Source organism: Melospiza georgiana, chromosome 28, assembly GCF_028018845.1.
Source record: "Melospiza georgiana isolate bMelGeo1 chromosome 28, bMelGeo1.pri, whole genome shotgun sequence".
Taxonomy (NCBI): Eukaryota; Metazoa; Chordata; class Aves; order Passeriformes; family Passerellidae; genus Melospiza; species Melospiza georgiana.
Window position 1 is genome coordinate 2679116 of NC_080457.1, and position 22044 is coordinate 2701159.

Consider the following 22044-nt stretch of genomic DNA (forward strand, 5'->3'; position numbering starts at 1 on the left):
GCATCGAGCACATGGCTGGCTCTGCTCCACCAAGACAGGGCAGGTCCAGGAGCCAGCATAATCTGGGATGTGGGGAAGCAAGGCCTGGGGGCAACCACAGAATGCTGGGCCTGGGTCAGCCCTGCATCTGTGATGTCATTATGGGGCACAGTCCAGAACCAGCAAGGGGGTTCAGTGCTGGATGTTTGGGGACAACACCAGAGTGCTCCACACACCTCAGCAAGGTCCACTGCCTCTGGCCCCAACGTGCGGGATAGCTTGGCACCTAGCAAATATTCACCCTCCGCCATGGAGAGGAAGATGAGCGATAGGAGTTGCAGCATCTCCAATGAACTCCGCCTGGAAGGGAGATTCTGTGATGTGATCATCAGTGTAGATGGGGTGGAATTCAAGGCTCACAAGCTCATCCTCTCTTGCTGCAGTATCTACTTCAGGTCAGTGCTTGAAGCACAAGGGGATGGGGACAAACAGCACGCCCTGGTTGAGGTCACCCCACCTCAGCACTTCCCCAGGACTTCCACCTGCCCTGAACCTCTCACCAGGTGATTTCCCATAGTCCTGACACCTCCCTGAACACCAGGATTAATCCATGTACCAGTGGCTCTTGGCAGCGGTGTTGGAGGAGCCCCAGACACAGCGCAGGGCCGGAGCCTGGCCCAGCTGCCACGGGGCAGCTTTGCCTTCCCCACACCCTGTGACTCTCTGGGGTTCAAGGCCAAGTGTTGGTGCTGCACCTGGGTTGGGGAAACCCCACCCCAGTGGGCTGGGGGATGAATGGATGGAGGGCAGCCCTGGGGAGAAGAAGTTGGGGTGCTGGTGGGTGAGAGGCTGAACACGCCCTGGCTGTGTGCACTGGCTCCCTAAAACCCCCCAAAAATCCCCACAGCGTGGGCAGCAGGCCATGGGGGGATTCTGCCCCTCTGCTCCTCTCAGGTGAAACCCCCTGCCCTGCTGCCTCCAGCTCTGGTGTGCTCCAGAGGCTGTGTCTCCTTTTTCAAACAAAACCAGCAAGTAAAACATTAATCAATAAACCACGAGGCCTCCCAGAATGGCTCCTACCAGTGCCCAAACTGGTGTCCTGGGGGCAGGGGGAGCACAGGGGATTTGGGGGCAGGGTTTAACACGGCAACACCAATGTTTTCAGGACTCTGTTTACCAACTGGGACAGCGCGGGCAAGATGGTCTATCAAATCCCTGGCATTTCAGCTGAAATGATGGGTCTCATCATCAATTACGCCTACACCGGGACAGTACCGATCACAGAGGACAACGTTGAGAGTTTGCTGGCTGCAGCAGATCAGTTCAATGTCATGGGCATCGTCAGCCTGTGCTGTGAGTTCCTCAGTTCCAGGCTGTGCTTTGAGAATTGCATTGGCATTTGCAGACTCACTGACTATTACCACTGCCCCGACCTGCGCGCAGCTGCCTGCGTGTACATCCTGCATCACTTCGAGGAGGTGTCCCAGGTGTCCGAGGAGTTCCTAGACCTCTCTGCCGAGGAGCTGGCACACATCATTGAGAAGGATGAGCTGAACGTGCGGCGAGAAGAAGCCGTGTTTGAGGCTGTGCTGAGGTGGATCGCTCATGACCCGCAGAACAGGAGGCAGCACATCGCCTGCTTGCTCAGCAAGGTGGGTGCAGAGCAGCTTTGGAGCTGTCCCCGAAGGCAATGAGGGGGGAACCATCAGGATCTATTGGGATAATTACCAATGTTGCTGGACAGGACGTGCCTGAGCTTGTCTGGCCCTGCTGCTGAACCAAACAGCGGCACTGTGGTGTTTCACCCCACAGACACTTTTGGCTGGCTGGGTGTGTGGTGTTTCACCCCACAGACACTTTTGGCCGGCTGGGTGTGTGGTGTTTCACCCCACAGACCCTTTAGGCTGGCTGGGTGTGTGGTGCTTCACCCCAGAAACACTTTTGGCTGGCTGGATGCTGCAGTTGGGTGCTTGGAGGCAGCTCCAGGCCTGCAGGAGCTCTGGTGGTGGTGGGATGGAGCCTCCCCCCATAACAGGGTCTGATCCTTGGGTTTACCTCTGTTGGAGCAGCTTTAAGGCGATGGTGAAGGAAAGGAGTTGGTTCTGATGGAGGGGTTGGATCCAGAGCTTTATTCTGGCCCACAGGCCTCTGAATGCAGCAACTGCTCCAACAGAACTCCCCAATCCCTGTGGTTTGCTTGCCCTTTTACCCGGGGGAGAGGGGAAGGAAAGGAATACGGGGACCACCAACCAGGTACAGGAGAGGAGGTCTCAAGGGACAAAGGACACCTGGATGGCCCAATGCCCCCTAGGGGTAGAGGGCATCCTTTGAATCTGCCAATCACTCGAATGCCAGGATTGACAGACAGTGCTGGGCAGGGGTCAGGGTGTGGAAAGGTGATTGACACACCTGGGGAAGAAATCTTCAGGGAGAAACCTGGGATATCTGAGGCAAACCACGGCATCACACCACAACAAGTGTCAGCACTCCAACCTCCTCCTTGCCCGTTCCAGGTTCGACTGGCACTCCTACAATCCGACTACTTCATGAACAACGTCAAAGCTCACGAGTACGTGAAAGACAACGCCAACTGCAAAGATCTCATCATCAGTGCCCTGTCCGAAATCTACGACCTGAACTCCTACGGCCAGAGTTCCTCAGTCAACGCCAACCCCCTCACCCGGCCGCGCCTGCCCTATGCCATCCTCTTTGCCATCGGGGGCTGGAGCGGCGGCGGCGCCACCAGCGCCATCGAGACCTACGACGGCCGCACCGACAAGTGGCTGAACATCCCCTGGGAGCAGGAGAGCCCTGTTGCCTATCATGGCTCAGCTTATTTGAAAGGCCACGTCTACGTTATCGGTGGATTTGATGGCACGGATTATTTCAACATCGTCAAGCGCTTCGATCCGCTGCAGAAGACGTGGCAGCAGGTAGCGCCCATGCACTCACGGCGCTGCTACGTCAGCGTCACCGTTGTGGACAACTTCATCTATGCCATGGGAGGGTTTGATGGCTACATGAGGCTCAACACAGCGGAGCGCTATGACCCAGACACCAACCAGTGGACCCTGATCACCCCCATGCACGAGCAGAGGAGTGACGCCAGTGCAACCACGCTGAATGGAAAGGTAAAGTAAGCCCAGATGAGAGAAGCTGGGGTTGCAGCATGAGGAAAGTTCACATAAACCTTCACTGTATCTGTAACACTTAAATTCATAACAAGTTATGAAATCCTGGAGCTGCAGATATAAAGTAGCCTGCCTGTTGTGGCAGTAACCAGGAGTACAAAAACTCTTCCAGAGCTGCTGCCAACCTGGTGCCCGACAGCCCTTTTCCTGGCCATAGGTACAATACCAGGCTTGTCTGCTTCATGCAGCTTGGAAAATCAAGAGTAGAAATCTTGCTGGCATCAACTCTTTGCACTGCTGCTACTTCAAACCCAGGATGACAACACCATTCCCACTCTAAAACAGAACACCCCAAAAATCCTGCTACAGCATTCATGTTTCCTCACCAAGGGTCTAACCACCCCATTCACACTTTCCCACCTCTCCTGTCCCCAGGTGTACATCTGTGGTGGGTTTGATGGTGATCAGTGCCTCAGCTCAGCTGAAGTGTTCAACCCCACCACAAACCAGTGGTCCCTGATCGCCCCAATGAGCAGCAGGAGAAGTGGAGTTGGGGTGATGGCGTATGGGAACCAGGTGTACGCGGTAAGGGCCAACACCACCCAGCACTGCAGTCCCTGGGGTGGCTGCAGCTCCCACACCTCCAGGGTGGCCATCTGCTTATGTGAGGTTTAGGGATGTCAGAGCCAGAAGGGTTGATGCACTTCCTGAGAATGTTATCACCCATCACACGCTTTTGGGTATAAAAAGGGTGTTTGGCAATGTTTAAGCAGCTGCAGCAAAGAACGCAATTTCTGCTGCTGCCAGCAGCATCAGCAGCACAGAGCAGGGACTTGGGCCTGCTCATCCATTGTTTATCCTCTCCATGGACTGCATCCAGCCTCTGGAGAAATGTCAAAATTGACAGTTGCATAAAGTGCTTTGGAAAGCTGCTCAGAGAGGAGGGAGCAATAAGCAAGAACCATGCTTGGAGAGCTGGTGCTCTTGGCCCTGCCCAGAGATCTGGTGCTCTCGGCCCTGCCCAGAGATCTGGCGCTCTCTGCTCTGCTCAGAGATCTGGTGCTCTGCCCTGCTCAGAGATCTGGCGCTCTCTGCCATGATTGGAGATCTGGTGCTCTCTGCCATGCTCAGAGATCTGGTGCTCTCTGCCATGGTTGGAGATCTGGTGCTCTCTGCCATGGCTGGAGATCTGGTGCTCTCTGCCCTGCTCAGAGATCTGGTGCTCTTGGCCCTGCTCAGAGATCTGGTGCTCTCTGCCCTGCTCAGAGATCTGGCGCTCTCTGCCATGGTTGGAGATCTGGTGCTCTGCCATGCTCAGAGGTCTGGTGCTCTGCCATGCTCAGAGATCTGGTGCTCTGCCCTGCTCAGAGATCTGGTGCTCTCTGCCCTGCTCAGAGATCTGGTGCTCTGCCCTGCTCAGAGATCTGGTGCTCTGCCATGCTCAGAGATCTGGCGCTCTCTGCCATGCTCAGAGATCTGGTGCTCTCTGCCCTGCTCAGAGATCTGGTGCTCTCTGCCCTGCCCAGACTGCAGCCAGGGAGGCAGCAGCAGTTCCCATCTCACTGTACCTGCCAGGACCTGCCTGAGGAAAGGCCCCTCTCAATCTCTATCCCTTTGGCATTCCCAGGTCGGAGGGTTTGACGGGAACAGCCGGCTGCAGAGCGTGGAAGCGTACAACCCCATCGCCAACGCCTGGCACGCCGTGCCCTCCATGCTAAACCCACGCAGCAACTTTGGCATTGAGGTGATGGACGGCCTCTTGTTCGTGGTTGGGGGCTTCAATGGGTTCAGCACCACCGTTGCCACCGAGTGCTACGAGGAGGACACCAACGAGTGGTACGATGCCCACAGCATGGGCATCACCCGCAGCGCCGTCAGCTGCTGCGTGGTGCCAGGACTCTCCAATGTCATGGAATACATCGCCAGGCAACACTACTACCAGCACAGCTCCTCCATGGACATCTTGTTCACCAGCTCAACTCGGAGCTCGCCGTTGTAAATAGTTCCCCTTAGCTAGGAGTGTTGTGATCAGCCATCACTGGATGCTTGTGTAAATAGTTCTGCGTATCTAATAAAGTCTTCTGAGCATCCCACCACTGGATGCCTGTGTAAATAGTTGTCTTTTAGGTAATAAAGTCCCCATGGCAGCATGGGGGAATGTTCTCTTGTTCTAAAATAAAAACAATAGTAACAGGCCAAAAGGATCGTTACAAATTCAAATTTTCACTCAACAGCACTACCCGATGTGAGCATCAGCCACACCCTGTACGTTAACTTAAAAAAATCAAAAGCACAACAGAATGCTAGAGAAATAAAAGGTTTATTTTCATTAATTCACCTCTTACAATAAACTTTAGTACAGTGTATTTAAGGTCAAGAACAGGACAGCAGGATCTGTTTCAAAGGGCCTATGACACACACAACTTTACCTCACAGGTAGGGACAGGAGTGCTGCTCCCCAGGAAACTGCTGTCCCTCTGTTAATATGCCAGGAGAGCAGAGCTGCTGCAACCCACAGTGACATGGACCCACGAGGAGAATCTGACTATTAATGGTCATCAAACAGCTCGTTAGTTCCACACTCTACATTCATATTAGTAACAGGGTTAGATCCTCAAGAGCACCTGTTTTATCAGATTTCACCCAGGACTGTCAAAGGGGAGATGGCTTGTACCCCAACCTAAGGTGGACAGAGCTGAAAATAAATCCAAGACCACTTTCTTTACACTTGCTTTTCAAAGCCCATTGGATGTTACAACATCCTGTTACAAGGCTGTAATATTAAGAACATAGAAAGTTCTAATTCCTTGGGACTGGGTTTGTTTTCAGCCACCAGGGTATTTCACAACACAAAAGACGAGCCAAGAGTTTGGATTTTAATATTTACTGTAATGGAGAAAAATGTCATTGCAATAGTCAAGCAGAATGCTGGGTACAGTTGTTCACAGCACATGAAACATGTTTGCTTCATCTGTGGAATGGACTCCCACTGTGTGCAAGGGAGTCCATTAAAAACACAACCCCTCTAATGGAGTATCCAGGCAGTTATAAAATATTATGTACACATATGGCCCCTGGGAGTTACTAAAATGACCACTACCACCTGGCAGGGGGTAAAGAAAAGCAGAAATCCAGGACATGTCATGTGTTTGGTGGCAGGAATCAGGACAGGTGTAGAGGTGTGATTGTCCTAAGGAGGAGGAAAATTCCCCCCAATGTCCTTTTCCCTCAGTGAGGCAGCACTCAGCCTCCTCACCCTTACTGAACACGCACTGCTGACAGCTGAGCAGCCTCCAGAAACACACGTGAGGAATTCCCAGGCTTTTGTTTATGGCATCATTTGATAAACACCCAGCAAGATATGGTGGTCAAGGGCACAAGGAAATTGTTATGGATTCACAGGCTTGTGGGCTAAACTGCAGCCAGAGCCACGAATGCAATTCTCCCACCACCTCATGTGATGCAATGGATTATTTATTTGATCTATCAGTCACAAACCACACCAGTGCCACTGGTCCCCTGGGATTCAAGGCTAAAAAACCCCAACTGCTTAAAACTATCCCAGAAGTGGCAGAGCAAACACTGAGAGCAGCCTGTGCTGCTGCCAGCCCCCAGCCCAAGCACGTGGAGGGACAGCAAGGCACACACAGCATGCAGCTGGCACACACGGGTTACCTGTCCAGGGATGGGGCTGGCTCTCAGGGGAGTGCTTTGAGAAAATGCCACAGCTTGTCCAGCAGCCCAAAGTCCTCCTGGGAAGTGCAATATCAATTTTGCTTAGAAAAGGCAAGACTGCAAGGTTTGTTCTTGCCTCTCTGTCGCACAGTGCCATGGATTAAATACTCAGCTTCTATTCCAACTGAAAGAACCATCTTGGTGTTTCTCCCTACAGATTGTCTGTATTTGAGGAGAGGCTACAAGAGAGCTTGGAGAGAGCTGTGGTGGTGACCTACCACTCCCCAGCTGCCTGTTTAATCCCTCCAGCTGGTTCAGCAGGGTGGAGGACAGAACTCCTCTTAAGTATCTTAAAATCAGCTCCCACAAATTGCTGTTACATTGATGGATTCAGCACCAGAGGAATTTGCATTTTATCACAAACTGCTGCAGCAATTCCATATCTACTCCAGCCAGACCAGCAAGAGTCCATGGATCAACCCCAGCTTACAAACCTGCAGCAGCTGTTTGGGAACAGCCACCTGCAAACATCACCTTAAACTCACCTATTTCCTCTTGCATGAAGCCAGCAGTACAGACTTCACCTGCCCCAACAACCAAACAGGCAAAGAAAATAAAACATGGTTACCACAGAGGAGTAAACCAAGACAAACTTCAGAATTTCAAGTCTGGCAGTTGTTTTAACTAAGGCTGGAGACTCTCTCACAAAAAGACAAGTTGTTGATATCAAAGTGGCCCACGAACCACAAAGTGGAGCTTTAAGGGACATACACATCAGAGAAACCTTTACACACTGAGTGGTGGAAAGACTTACCCCAAGTTTCAGATATGATCTGGGCTGCCTGTTGAACTGGAAAAGGAGAATGAGCAGCTCAGGAAGCAAAACAATTAAGACCAAAACAAACCCCAAATTGGTTAAAAGTTCTTTGCAAAGAATTAACCCACAGCAAAACCACCAGCAAATCATCAATGAACCAAGAACAGTAACAGATTTTCCAGAAAGGTTTGTCTACACAAATTTTGTAATACCCAGGTTACTCCTCCCATTCCCTTCCCTAAGATCCTGAGTTAAGACTGCATGGAAAAACCTGGAACATTCAAAAGAAGGGAAGGATGGGGAGAAAAGGAGGTAGGAGGTATGCACTGAAACTGTTGGTAAATGAAAGGGTCCTGGAGCTTCTTGGATGGGGAGGAGTGCTCAGTGGGGCAGAGAGGCAGGGATATCCCAAAGGGACTATCCCACATTCTGTTTGTTCCCTGGGAGTGCAGCAGGAAGCATCCAGAGCCAACCAGGGCACCTGCATGTACAGCCACCCCAAAATGCCAAAAGGTGTTTAAATGAGTGTAAATGTCACCCCAGAGCAAGTGGGGAAATTCAGATACCTGGAGACTCTGAAAGCCCAGCTCTCCCCGCTGCAGGAGCACAGCTGGGAGCCCCTTGGGACAGCACAGGAGGGCAAAGGGTTCTTTCTGATTGTCAGAGAGGCTGGGAACAGCAGGGGCTCTTTCATCACTTTTCACTAGAATGAAAACGTGCAACATTTGAGAAAAGACCTACGAGTAACTCAGGTTTCACTGTATTCCCATGAAATAATCCCACTCTCACTGATCCACTCTGACAGAACTGAACAACCAGTGTGGGTGGGTGGCTCATGGCTGGGTGTCACTCCTTTGCTCAGGCTGTTGACCCAAGTTTTTGAGTCAGAGACAGACTCAAACCTGCAATACACCCGAAAAAAAATCCACTGCCTCAAGCTCTCTTTTAGCAAGGGTTTTGTGTCCAACCAATCATCCATTTATAAACAAACTCTGCAGCCTCTCTATAACACACAAATACAAAATATTTAATACACATAGAAACATCCTGAAGTAATTTCATAAAGAAAGATTGTGCTTTTGTTTCATACAGAGCTATTGCACTTGCCTCCAGCTTGGGAAAGCCAAGTACACCAACACCAATCCTGTGAAGTTTAGTCACTGAGGAGAGAATCAAAGGAATGTCAAGAGATAAGTGCAAATGAAACAGGTGCTTTCAAGCACACACAAATGTAACCACTAAATTATTAAGAGAGAGATCTTTGATTTTCCAAGTAGAACTGTTAGAGACTAACTCTACAGAAATCCTTGGAACCAAAGATCTGAGGAAAGAAGTAACAGGCTTAATGCTCCCAGAGACATTTCACAGCCCGATACAGGCTACAGCTTTTCCCTGGGCATCATTAAGGAATACTGTTGGATTCATGGAGTGTCTCAATTCCCACCCACCCTCAACTTCTGAGCTTCTGAATTTTCAGTACACAACAGATGCTGGTTTTATGCATCAAAACAAATCCACACCCTCATGTCTTATAAAGACACATCAAGCCTAACAAACGGGTTTATTTCCTAGGCTCATCAGGAGTGACACTGCAGACACTAGCACTCGATCTGGGAGCGCGGCATCCTCCGTAAGCTCAGGGAGTATCGGTGGATCTCCTGCATCTGCCTTTCCTGCATCTGCCTGATTCTATCTTTTTGCCACATGAGATTTTGTGGCATGGGGTACCTCTGTGTTCCCTGCAGGCACCTGAAGGGGATTCTCACGTGGCAGGCAGTGGCTCTGCAGCGGGGCTGTGGCATGGGGGGCAGGAGCATCCAGCGCTTGCGCTCGGCGCAGTAGCGATAGGCCTCCTTCCTGTACTGCTTGTCAATGTCATCGCTGTTCTTCCAGCCCCCAATGATAAACACGTCATCTTTGTAGTAACAAATAGCTGCTCCTTCAATGCTCAGCACCTCGGGGGGCAAGGATTCCAGGATTTCATCCGAGGCCCTGCTGGAGATCTTTCCCTTGGCCTCCTCGTTGTCTATGGGGTAACTCTTGGGGCAGCACGATGCCGTGTGGTAGAAGTTGGTGCTGGCCACAGACATCTGGAAGGAGCAGTAGTTGTCGATGAGGGGCAGGGATTCCACGTCCTGCCACTGCCTGGTTTCAGCATCGTATCTGATAATAACAGCCCTGAGCCCGTCCTCGCTGTCGCTGTCGACCGGGGTGCGGGCGGCCACGTACACGTACCGGTCCTCCACGGAGACAGCCTTGACATCCCGCAGGATCTTCGGCGCCGACTCCAGGTTCAGCCATTTGTCCTGCTCAGGATTATAAATGGCCACATCTTTAAAGCCTGGGCTGAAATTGCCGTGCCCGCCAATACTGTACAAGTTGCCTTTCACTTCAGTAAGGCCAAAGGAGTGCTTCCTGGTGATGAGGTTGGAAACCTGCTCCCAAATATTTCTGTTTGGATTGTACCTCTCCACAGTCTTGGCAAAGCCTGGTTCCATGGAGCCGGCCACATACACGTAGGACTCTGTCACGGCCACAGCGTGCCCATCCAGGTGGTTGTGGATGTGAGGCAGGTTGACCCACCTGTCCTCATCGATGAAGTAGCCCACACACTCGCTCAGGTAATCGCCACCCTCGGACACACCGCCAATGACCATGATGACATCCATGTTCTGGCCAAAGCGTGGCAGCAGTGCAGCAGGGCAGGCTGAGTGCTGCAGGTTCCCTGACTGCAGGTTCTCAGAGCGCAGGGCATGGCTCTCCACGGCCTCGGACACCAGCTTCACACAGGCCTCGCTGCTCGACACCAGCCGCTCGGATTTCACGTGGCGAGTCAGGTACGTGGGTTTCATCTGAGACAATCTTAGCAGCTTAAAGAGATCTTCAAAGTACCTCTCTCTTTCCTCAGGGTTTTTCTGAACCCACTTCAAAACAGTCTCAAAGAGGATTTCTTCAGAGTCCACCGTGATCTCCGAGTCTGAGAGCCAGTCGCGGACAAGGTGAAATGGCAAAGTGTAGAACTCCTCATCTTGGATGACTTTGTGGAAGTTCCTCCTGATCATATCCTGCGCTTTGAGGGCCAGCTGATTCAGGGAATACATGTGGGCCAAGCTGTGAACCGCCACACAGTTGGAAAGATTCAGCTTCTTCTTCAGAAACTCTCCGCAAAAATCCTTCAGCCGGGTCAGCAGAAACCTACAGACAAACAAGGGAGTTAGACATCCCTAGAGGTGTTCCAGGCCAGACTGGATGGGGCTTGGAGCAACTGGGATAGAGAACGTGTCCCTGCCCATGGCAGGGGGTGCAACGAGATGAACCTCTAAGGTGCCTTCCAACCCAAACCAGTGCGCGATCCTCTGCTGCAGTGACCCGGTCCCTGCCAGCCCCCGCCAGGGCCGCACTTACCTGTCCGCCATCTCCAGCACCTCATGGACGTTGCCGGGGCTCACGCGGATGGTGCCGGTGTACATGAAGCCGATAACGGCCTCCACCGTGTCGGGGTCGGGGCCGCCCTCCGAGCTCCACTTCTGCAGCTCCACGCGACCCGAGCGCGACTCCGCGAACCCTCCCGAGAGCAGCGGCGTGAAGTACTCGGTGGCGGCGGCCAGGACGGACCGGTGCGCCCGGTACTCGCGGGCCATGCCCGCGCCGCCGAAAGCCAGCGTGATGTCGCAGTACAGGCCGTGGCGGCGCTGCTCGTTCTGCCGCCAGGCCAGGTCGGAGCAGTGCGCCGGGCACCCGAACTCCTCCGCCTCAGCCTCTCCATCCGCCGCGCTCCCGCGTGGGGCCCCGCGCTCCGCCTCGGCCGCCGGCGGGCCAGGACCGGGGCCGGGACCGGGGCTGGGACCGGGCTGCGGCTGCGGACAGGCCGCGGCCGCCGCCATCTTGTCGGACATGGCGGGCGGGGCGCGGCGCCGCCCCCTGGCGGAGAGAGCGCGCGTTGCGGGGCAATGGTGGCGACGCCGTGAGGGGAGCGGCTGCCAGCGCAGCGCCCGGGACCCGCCAAGACCCCGCGGCTCCCCACGAGAGCCCGCCTTCCCTTCACTCGGGACCCCCATACAGCCCGGGAGCCCCCGGGACCGCCCGGGACACCGCGTTCCCTCACCCCGGACCCCTCGGGACTTTGCCGTATCCCCCGTGCCCTGAGGCCGGGACCCCTCGGCTCTCCATCCCCTCAGCCCGGAGCCCCCAGGACCCCGCGTCCCCTCAGCCCGGACCACTCGGGACTTTATCGTATCCCCCCATCCCCTCAGCCCAGAACCCCCGGGACCCCGCGTCCCCGTCGTGGCAGGGCCCCGGTGCCTCGGGGCCTTTCCACTCGGAGACTCAGGCAATCCTCATCCTTTTCTTCTTCCCCGTGCCCTCCCTGCACCTGGGCAATTAGGAATTCTCTCACTCCATGGTACATTGGGTTTTTAATTACAACGCAGTGAGGTGTATAGGTGGTTATTTCATGTTTGCTATACACACAATGCAGTTCTCTAACTCGTGTATAATGGTATCAGAACTAGCTTGTGTCCTTCTGCTTATTCTCTACTTAAATTTTGTCTTTTTGACCTTTTTCCACCCAAGGTGAAGTCTGTCTGCAGTTTGATTTTTATTTCTCCCCTTCTAAATCACCTGAAACAGACCCTGAGGAGTAATTGCTTTGAAAGTTATTTAGTTAAATGACAACTTGTCACATCCACTTAGACACTGTTTAGGGACAACTCACAGAAATCACACATGGAAAGAGAATAAATTAGTAACATGTATTTATTTGCATTTGGTTACAGTACACAGACAAGGAGGACACTGAAATTATTACTGAGATATTTTTGCAGCTGCAGATTACATGAGTGACAGTGCACAGAGCAGCAGTCAGAGGAAAGGAGAGGTTGTTTGCATAAATACAGACACTGGAGTACAGGGATTTCACAGTTTTCACAGCAGTATGTTACAACTTTACACTTTAAATTACTACACCAGCTTGAGTAACATCGGTTATACTTTAGCAGTGGTCCCAGGATTCAGGTACAGTCAGACCAAGGACAAGAACATGATAAACAAATTGAAAAACAACAGATAAAAAAAATATCCAAAGTGATGGCTTATGGGAATGACAGGCACGTTCCCCTCATGGGAAAGGTACAGCTTGTTACCAGAGTTCAGTAAGGCATACCTATGAGCCAAACTCTACCCCCCAAACCCTAAATCACTTCTGGAACAAAATGAAATGAGAATAGAAAAAAAAAAAAAGTGTGAGAGACGGTATTAAATACAGCAGGTAACAGAGGGAATAGCACAAGTTTTGGTTTTATTAGAGTAAGTTTCTATCCTTATAAAACAGTCGCTTTGCACAGTTTGACCAGGCAGCTCAACATCTCTGTCCCAATAATCATCTTTACACATCACAGTCCCACTGTGGCTGTCCCCTGGCCAGGTTTCTGTCCTGGTGCACTCCAAGGCACCAGCAGCTTCTCACATGGTCATGTGCTCTGGCAGGACGTAGGAGATGTCATCCCAGGGGTGACGGTACAGACCCTGCTTCAATCTCTTCTGGTCCAGGTAGTGCCCTGAAAGGAGAGTGGTTTATGTTACAAAATCCCCATCCCTCCTTTTAAGTCTTTGCCTTGAGTTGGATTTCTGGGGTGCATTAAATCCCCCCCCCTTGAGTTTCAGGTTTTTCTGGTGTTCCTAAGGCAGGGCAGCCCCAGGAGGAGGGAAGGGGCAGGGGGATGTGGTGAACTCACCAATGAATCCCATACTCCTGCCCAGCACAAAGATGCCATTGAGAGCTCCTATATCAATATATTCATCTGCTTCTTCCCTGCGAAACAAAGGAAAATGATTCCTTAAACAGATGATTACCAGGAGCCATTCCATCTCAGATGGGCTGCCACCTGCTCTAGTGCCACAAGCCACACAAATTCCCCTGGCAGCTTTCTGCCCCCAAAAGTCAAGCCAGGCTGCATCCTTGCCATGTCATGGAATTCTGCCCCTCAGGAGCTGGCAGTGCAGCTTCACATGATGCAAGAACAGCTTCCCCTCACTCACCGTGTGAAAGAGCCACAATTCCTGAGCACGTCAACAAAGGCCACTCCAATAAAGCCATCTACATTCAGGATAAGATTTGGTTTCTGCAGGAAATAAAACACATGCAATAAAGATGTCAACAGTGCAAATGGTGTTTACATGGCACCTTTCACTGATGATTTGAGGGCTGCCTGTAGCTGGGGGCACACCAGCCCAGCAGCCTGAGCAAGAGCTACACTAAATGGAAATGCTGGAAAATCAACCCAAAACCCTCTAGAGTCACCCCCCAGAGGTTCCTAGCAGCCAGCAGCCTGGGATTTACACCCAGCAGTGCCACTGTGGCCACACAGATGATGGTTTGGCTTGTTCAGCATTTTCCTGGTAGCCAAATGCCTTCAACCCTTCCCAAACTGCAGCTGTACTTGGCTTCAACTCCACCCCAGACACAATCCCCAGCAACAATTTATGAAGCACTGCACTGAAAATCCAGCTGAGGGCCCAGTCACCTTCCCTGCCATGAGAAGCAGTGGCCAGAGCATTCAGAGCTGCTGCCCCTCACCTTGGAAGTCGTGATTTTTTCTACTTCGAGCGCATAGTCCAGCAGGGGAGTGGCTGGGAAGTGCTGCTTCACATAGTCCTTGAGAATCTGAACTCTCATGTCAGGGTTGTTTATCTGCAAGTTCACAGCACATTAACAGTCAGTGATGTTGCCTCTCACTGATACCCTTTGTAGATTTGGGAGAATTTGGTCAATAGCTGCCTCTGAAACTTGCCGATTTTCTTTCCTTTGTTTTTGCTCTCCCCCACCCATTTGTAAAAATCCCTCAAAGTTTCTCCTAATGCAGTTTTCTTACTGATTTCACTCTGTGTCCAATGCCCATGATCAGCTTCCCTTCTTTCTTCATCTTATTCACAAATTCCATGGGGATAATCCCACTGTCAAAAGCTTTGCTGAACATCTTGGCTGCAGCATCAAGTGCTCCCCCAAACCGGTCACCCTGGGTGCAGAACAAAGGCAATTACATCAAAGGACTCAACAATTAAGATACAAACCCAAGATTATCTCCCCCATCCACCCTCCTGGTCTCTGGAATTCATGACATTAGAGTTGGGCAGGCACCTGAGAGAAAGAATTTGCTTATCTCTCACAAGAATGCCAATTTGCAGCCAGTGCATCTCTGCTAGAGACAATGTGGGGGAAAATGCAATTCAGTGTCTGTTTTAGCAAATCTTGTCACAGTTCAGGCACCAGAGTCAACACTGACAGCAATTTGGCTGCTACAAAATATTTCTAGACTCAAAGGAGTCAAACTAGTCTGACTCACTGGAAAAATGGACCAGATTTGAAACCAAAACCAAACTACTACAGTTGAAATTCAAAGTTTGAGTGGACACACACCGCCAGTCTGTGACTGCAGCCAACCCAAAAATAAATAGTAATAAAAGCTAGAAGAGTAATGAGTAACAAAGCTAAACCTCCTGAATATCAGGTACTCACAATAGTAAGAAGGCCTGAAGTGAGGCTTGAAACCAGATCTTTGCCAGCCCTGGCACAGACAATGGTGTTGTGGGCTCCAGACACGGCTGGCCCGTGGTCTGCTGTCACCATCAGGCACATCTCAATGAACTGGCAGGCGTACCTGGGCAACCTGGGCACAGACACCACATCAGTCAGGGACACAACACAAATGCAGATGTTTGTAAAGTCCCCTCCAGAGCTGAGGGGACACAAGTAGTCAAAGAGTGTGAATCAGGCCTAGAATACAGAAGTTTCCTCAATGCACCACAAGACTTGTGGAAAACTTCATCCTGAGATTAAAACACACTGTATGCAACCCAAAATGCTGATAGAGTGTCATGGAGGAAATACAGAGATGGCATTTCACTGAATCTACCTTCACAAAGGAATCCTGGAGTTACTTTTTTTTGCTTAGAAGTCCATTAATAAACAAGCAAAATGACAAAGAATTTGCAAGAACCACCTCACCTCCTCTGAAACCAGAGCAGGCCTAGAACCCCTCCAATTCCCATCTCCTCTTTGAAGACCTCAGTGATGGGCATGCCAGCATAGATCAGCTCCTGGCCTCGCTCGTCACAGATGCTGGTCATGAAGGAAGCAGGTTTGCGGATCAGCCCCAGCTCCTGGAATTCAGGGTGAAACAGGATGTTAAACACCCCACTGCAGCAGAGAGGGGCAGCACAAGGCAGAGAGGGCAAACATCAACACCTCAGGCTTGCCCTCAGAGCAGCTCCCACAGCCCAAAATCAGCACAGCTCACAAGTAACACTACAAAGCACAAGGTACAACCCCAATGTGGCATCCAGAATCACAGCCAATGCTCTGGCTGATTCCAAGAAACCCAAAAGCAGCTAAACCAGCACAGCTCACCCTTGCCCAGGAGTAATCCATGGGTACAGTGGGAGGAGGCACTTCCTCAGCTGGTTCAATCACTCTTTTGGCCACAAGATCCTGGTACACAGACCTAGGGAGAGAATCCATTCAGTAACTTTGGTCCTTCTAAAAGACCCAAGAGAGGTTAAAACCCCTTAGACCTTAAAACCCCACAATAAGTAGAATCTGCTCTCCTTAAGCAAAAATATATTCCCTATCAGGCCAGAATCAGTGTCCTGACAGTGCTGAAGGTGTCCTGTGAGTGTGACTTACTGAATGACCTCTCCCAGCTCATCAAAACTCCGGGGAACAAACACTCCAGCTTCCTTTAAGGCTTTGTTCTTTGCTACAGCAGTTTCAGAGGCCTGGTTGGCACAAGCTCCTGCATGGCCAAACTGCACCTACAAACAGGAGAAGAGAGCACTAAGGAATACAGATTGTTACCTGCAGAGTGCAACAGAACAGAGTCCTGACTGGGAACAGCAGTGGCTGCACATCTGTCTCATCTGGGCTGCCAAAACTCCTGGTTACAGTCAGAGCCAACAGAGATGTTCTGAACTGGAATCACTCCAGGCTCATTCAATTTCTGGCTCCCTAAACTGCCCCTCTTCAGAGCTGTTTAACATAGATCTTTGCCATTCCCACTCCAGAAACAGGCAGCTATTGGAATTTGTTACTTTCCCTGGCATCTTTGGGGTCCCTTCACAAGTAAGCAGAATCCTCTGGAAATTTCCTGTGACAGAACTATAGAAGCACAAGATATCTTTAACTTTATAATTTATATTTATGAACTTTCGCACATTAAAGTTACTACTGCCAGTTCTGGAAGGTTTAGGTACAATGAATGAAGTTGTGTTTTATTTCCTGTTGTGGATATATTCCTATTTTATGCATTTTCCCCCATTTTTACACATACCTCTGAGGAGAACATGGTGGCACAGGTACCAATGCACCAGCACACCACTGGCTTGGTGATCCGGCCCTCTTTAATACCCCTGCAGATCTTGTACTCTTCTGTGCCTCCAATCTGAAGGAGAGAGAGATGGTTTCAAGCTGCACTTTTGCTAAAACCAGCTCCAAAACACACAAAGAAGCATTGCTGGGAATTTTCCTCCTTTTTCACAGAATAATGGCTGAAGTGTCATAACAAAACCTCCTGATTTTTCTTTTTATTTATTTTAAGTAGGGAAGACTATGCTTGCCTGTGGAATACATTCAATTTCTTTTGACTAAAGCAGCAAGAAATAAAATTTGGAATATTCAGGAACAGTAGAAGCTGCAATTTAGGATCCTTGTAACCAGGTCAGATGCTCCCAAAACAAAAACCACGCACAGGTATTTCTCAGAGAGTTAAGTGGTCTCACTCACCTCCCCCAGCACTACAATCATCTTCACTCCTGGAGTATCCTGATAACGCAAGACATGATCCATAAAAGTTGAACCAGGATATCTGTGTGCAATCAGAAGAAATGGTAGAAATTTATTACATATATTTTTCGGAAAGAAAAACTAACACCGAACCTGCTCTTGTTGCAGCCCGAATTGCAAACAGCAACACTTCCTTCTCCAAATTACCAACAACTCCTCTGCTGATCAACTTGAAAACCAGTGCCAGCTGAAGGTGCCAGCTCATACCTGTCCCCTCCAATGGCCACCCCCTCGTAGACCCCGTCAGTGGTGCGGGAGATGATGTTGTTGAGCTCGTTGGACATCCCTCCAGAGCGGGACACGTAGGCCACGCTGCCAGGGCGGTACAGCTTCGATGCCAGGATGTTATCCAGCATGCCTCCTGTGTTGCCTATTTTAAAGCAACCTGGCTTGATCCCACCAACCTGTAAGAGAAAGGTGTAAAGCTCTTTAAAATTGTGAAACTCAGGAACATTTGTGTAAGGCAGCACTTCCATAGAGAAAGGAGGATGGAGGATGGCAAAGACTTTAAGGTGGGAGACTAGCATGCACTTCCTGTGAGTAAAGACAAAGTGGGTTGTCTTTATTGCAGAAAGCTGATCTGAAGGTTAAGAAAGACAGGAGAAGGTGGCCATCAGCACTTACAGTTGCAGGCCCAATGATGGTGACTCCCTTTTTATCAGCTGCCTTGATCAGTTTGCGTGTCAGGGCCTCCGGGATGCCCTCAGCAATAATGGCAATGGTGCGGATCTGCCAACGGTGAGAGAAAGAAAATCACTGGTACCCCACAGAGCTGCCCCTGCCAGGCCCCTGAGAGATCACCCTGTGCATTCTCATCCAGGAAGGCCCCAATGCATGAATCTGCAGGTTGCCACGATCTTCACAACAGCCTCAATGCTCTGGTCAGGGAATTTTCTCCCCCTTGCACATCAGAGCAGCACTGAAGTAGTTACTGCTAACCCAGAAACACCAAGTTCCTCTTAAACAAATTGCAAGTCCAGCATTAGGATTTGCCAGGGACCCTCAGCATCCTCCTTACATTCTGTAAAGGGTTAGAATTGGGGGTTATCTACTAACTCAGAAAACCAAGACGATTTGCTAATGCCATCATGGTTTAAGAAACACCAGTATCCTGCTGACAGGGTCACACAGAATCACAGAATCACAGAATTTCAAGACTGGAAGAGACCTATAAGATCATCTAGTCCAGCCGATGTTCTAACTGTTCAACTAGATCATGGCAGCAAGTGCCACATCCAGTCTTTTTTTGAATTCTTCAAGGGATGATGCCTCTACCACCTCACTGGGTAAATGATTCCTTCTTCGTTTAGGCTTCTTCTGGATCCTGCACTCACCTGAGGATAATTCATGGTTTCAACAGTGCTGTCATAGGCAGAGCGCAGGGACGCAAAGTTGATGAGAACATCCACCTCTGGGTGCTTCCTCATGGCATCTGACATGTTCTTGTAGACTGGGATCAGGATCTCCTTGTGGCCCCAGTAGAACTTCTGCCTGTGGTCACCCCTGTGGAGGAGAAGACAGAAGAGCCCTGACCTGAAGGCTGCTGGAAAGGCAAAGGGACACAGTGCATGCAGACAGAGGAGTTTACAAACCCCATGTTCTCAGTCCCTGAGACTGACTGAGACACTCACGAGCACGTGAGCGTGTCTGGGGAGGGACCATATGACAGCAGAAGGGTCTTCAGAGAATAGGACAGAGCAGCATATGGAAGGAGACGGGCTAATGGGGACAGAGGCATCCAGCAAGATGAATAAGCTCTCCCACAGTGAAGTTACCAGAGCCTTAACTCTACTCCAAGCTGGAAGACAGAATGAGGCACAGAAAGAGTAATGAATGAGAGGCGTGCAAAGCTGTGTCACTGGGCTGGGCTAACACTGGACTGAGGGAACAGCAAACCAGGATCTGTAGTGAACAGCCAGGACAGCCATGGGAGGGCCAGTCAGCTTCCCAACCCTGCTACAGGGGGATTCTGTGTCATGGATATATTTTATGAGAAACCCTTTTGCTGGGATCTTTTCTCCTGAGAAGCCTCAGAAATGAAATGTAAACAATAATTATCTGCTGCTGTGGAATGCAACAGGTGCATCTTTGATTGGTCTCATGTGTTTGTTTTTAATTAATGGCCAATAACAATCCAGCTGTCTCAGACTCTCCGGTCAGTCACAAGATTTTATTATCATTCCATTCCTTTCAAGCCTTCTGATGAAATCCTTTCTATTCTTTTAGTATAGTTTTAATATATAATTTCCTTTTAATATATCATAAAATAATAAATCAGCCTTCTGAAACATGGAGTCAAGATTCTCATCTCAAGTCAGGGTTGCCTGCAAATTCAACAATTCTGCCCATCCCACAGGCACTGGAGGGGCAGCACCTGGGAAGGTTTCACTGTGGGTATTTATACACAGCAGATGCTCTGACTGGAACTGCAGTGAAGTCTGACTGAGCAGTTATTTGAGTGTGTGGATACTGGCTGTGCTCCCATACCAGTACATTCACAAGAGAACATTCCAGGTTTTGCCAGCCTGGCTCCCTCCAAAAGGTCAAGCAGAATCAGATAATTACAGGTAGCCTTTAACTTCAATCCCTGTTGCTTTTTCCTCCTTAATCAAGTGCAGCACTGCCTGAGGCTGCCACTCACATTTGGACATGGCTGTGCCTGCTCTCAGTACCCTGAGGTTTGCACTTGCTGAGAAGTTATTACAGAGCTGCAATTACCATCAGAGCTGCAGAATAACTGTACAAGGTCTTAATTGTCAAGAGGAGAAATTCTCTGCAGGACAGAGGCTGATTAGACATCAGCTCTCCAGGATGTCTGTAAATACCACAGGAATGAACCAAAGCTCCTGCCAGGCTCTGGGCTCCCACCTCACTGTTCTGGAAGCAACAGCTGCTGTTTCCCTTCTCCCTATTTTCCCTATCCCCACACTGAGGAGGAACAATAAAACAGCTCATGCACACCCAATAGCCCTTCTCATCCCTGTAGGGATGGGTAAAAGAGGGTCAACACCACAAGGGAACTCTCTATTCCACCAAAGGATCCACAGGCTTCCTGCCTCCTAAGAAATCCCTATTGCAAAGAAAATGAACAAGATTTTATTTTTTTTTTAATTTTGTTTGGCTTTGGTTTGTCAGCAGAGCTGCTATGATTGTGGATAATATTTGGAGGGGCAATTCCTGCTGCTGCAGGCACAAATTAAGGTGTCTTAGACAAGCACATGGCCAACAGCAGGTGAGTGGAAGAAGCCTTACACAGCCTGCCTGCCTTTGCTGAGCCAGGGGGCTGGAAAGAAAGCCAAGGTAGCCAAATCTTGTCACTGTCATATTTTATGAAAAATCCCTTTGCCAGGATTTCTTCTCCTGGGAAGATGAGAAGCCTTAGAGAAAAACCAATATTATCTCATTTGCTTCTCCCCGTTTTGCTGCTTTGGAATTGTTTACCAACAGGTGCATGTTTGATTGGTTTCATGTGAATTGTTTTTTTTACTTAATGACCAATCACCATCAGCTGTGTCAGACTGAGGAGTCAAGTTTTCATTATCATTCTTGTTAAGCCTTCTGTCTGTATCCTCTTTCATTAGTATAGTTTTAGTATAGCATTCTATAATATAGTAACATAAAATAATAATTTAGCCTTCTAAGAACATGGAGTCATATTGACTCATCTCTCACCTTCTCCTGGGGACCCCTGCAAACACCATAGACATATTTTAAAAAGTGGAACTTCAGTTCTGTGGTGAACACTAAGCTGTTTGAACAGCACAGCCCAAAATCAATGGTTGAAGAAAGCAGCCTACAAAGCCAACCCAGAGTGGAAAGGAGCAGAGGGAAGGTGTTCCAGCAGGGATGGAGACCAGGGCAGAGCCCCACTACAGAACCACAGAGACTGAGAGAGGAGGAAGGTCACAGAAGAGCTGGAGGGAAGTGGAAATGTGACACAGTCACAGGTACTTACGTGAAGGGATAAACCATGGCAGCCACTGAGGGCTCATCCCTGGAGCAAATATAATCAAAGTCCAGCATTCCTTGGACAGCCCTGGTCTGCATCCCCCACACAATGGCCTTGGTGTGACGGCTGAACAGGGTTGTGGCTTTACCTGCTCACAAAGAGGGGAAAAAACCAAAAATCAATCTGTCACCGTCATATTTTCTGAAAAATCTCTTTGCCTAAGATTTTCTCCTGGGAAGCTAAGAAGCCTCAGAGAAAAATGAAAATAATAATTATCTGATTTGTTTCTCTTGTGTTTTGCTGCTTTGGAATGTGGTTTGAAGATTGTTTATCCAACAGGTAGCTGTTCCATTAATTTAATGTGAATTGTTTTTACTTAATAACCAATCATGGTCAAACTGTGTTGGACTCTGAAGAGAGAGTCACAAGTTTTTCATTAGTATCTTTTAGCCTTCAGTTTGTATCCTTTCTCTATTCTTTAGTATAGTTTAGTATAGCATTCTTTAATATAATACAAATCATAAAATAATAAATTAGCTTTCTAAGAACATAGAGTCAAATTTATCTTTCCTGCCTTCAAGGGGGTCCCTGAAAATATCACACCAATCCAACTTCAAACTTGAGCAAGACACAAACTGCAACTTCACCAAATGCCTGC

At 49.7% G+C, this 22044-nt stretch overlaps 3 protein-coding genes across 5 annotated transcripts in view; 1 reads left to right on the forward strand and 2 right to left on the reverse strand.

Annotated features, from left to right (window-relative positions):
• The first annotated feature begins 252 nt into the window (after positions 1-252).
• Positions 253-5109, forward strand: KLHL10 (kelch like family member 10). Its single transcript, XM_058041517.1, has 5 exons — positions 253-434; positions 1145-1631; positions 2493-3110; positions 3546-3695; positions 4738-5109. Exons 1-5 carry the CDS (start codon positions 289-291, stop codon positions 5107-5109), a joined length of 1773 nt encoding a protein of 590 aa, XP_057897500.1. The 5' UTR covers positions 253-288.
• A 302-nt stretch (positions 5110-5411) lies between these two features.
• Positions 5412-11498, reverse strand: KLHL11 (kelch like family member 11). The gene is made up of 2 exons (XM_058041509.1): positions 11008-11498; positions 5412-10797 (listed from the first exon to the last, which is right to left on the reverse strand). Exons 1-2 carry the CDS (start codon positions 11496-11498, stop codon positions 9201-9203), a joined length of 2088 nt encoding a protein of 695 aa, XP_057897492.1. The 3' UTR covers positions 5412-9200.
• Positions 11499-12339: 841 nt separating this feature from the next.
• The window catches only part of ACLY (ATP citrate lyase), a 28648-nt gene continuing 18943 nt past the window's right edge, over positions 12340-22044 (reverse strand). For all 3 annotated transcript variants that reach the window (XM_058041504.1, XM_058041506.1, XM_058041505.1), the window contains exons 14-28: positions 21393-21534; positions 18772-18940; positions 18062-18166; positions 17645-17841; positions 17378-17459; positions 16926-17036; positions 16283-16410; positions 16007-16100; positions 15605-15759; positions 15116-15266; positions 14472-14615; positions 14177-14290; positions 13639-13721; positions 13335-13411; positions 12340-13157 (exon numbers count right to left, since the gene is read on the reverse strand). In XM_058041504.1, the coding sequence (XP_057897487.1) occupies positions 13063-13157; positions 13335-13411; positions 13639-13721; positions 14177-14290; positions 14472-14615; positions 15116-15266; positions 15605-15759; positions 16007-16100; positions 16283-16410; positions 16926-17036; positions 17378-17459; positions 17645-17841; positions 18062-18166; positions 18772-18940; positions 21393-21534 (1847 nt within the window). In that variant the 3' untranslated portion in view covers positions 12340-13062. The remainder of the gene's footprint in view (positions 13158-13334; positions 13412-13638; positions 13722-14176; positions 14291-14471; positions 14616-15115; positions 15267-15604; positions 15760-16006; positions 16101-16282; positions 16411-16925; positions 17037-17377; positions 17460-17644; positions 17842-18061; positions 18167-18771; positions 18941-21392; positions 21535-22044) is intronic.

Coding starts and splice junctions, on each gene's coding strand:
- KLHL10 (XM_058041517.1), top strand. CDS start 289: ATGGAGAGGAAGATGAGCGATAGGAGTTGCAGCATCTCCAATGAACTC. Junction 435..1,144: donor TGCTGCAGTATCTACTTCAG/GTCAGTGCTTGA, acceptor CAATGTTTTCAG/GACTCTGTTTACCAACTGGG. Junction 3,111..3,545: donor CAACCACGCTGAATGGAAAG/GTAAAGTAAGCC, acceptor TCCTGTCCCCAG/GTGTACATCTGTGGTGGGTT.
- KLHL11 (XM_058041509.1), bottom strand. CDS start 11,498: ATGTCCGACAAGATGGCGGCGGCCGCGGCCTGTCCGCAGCCGCAGCCC. Junction 10,798..11,007: donor GTGCTGGAGATGGCGGACAG/GTAAGTGCGGCC, acceptor GTTTGTCTGTAG/GTTTCTGCTGACCCGGCTGA.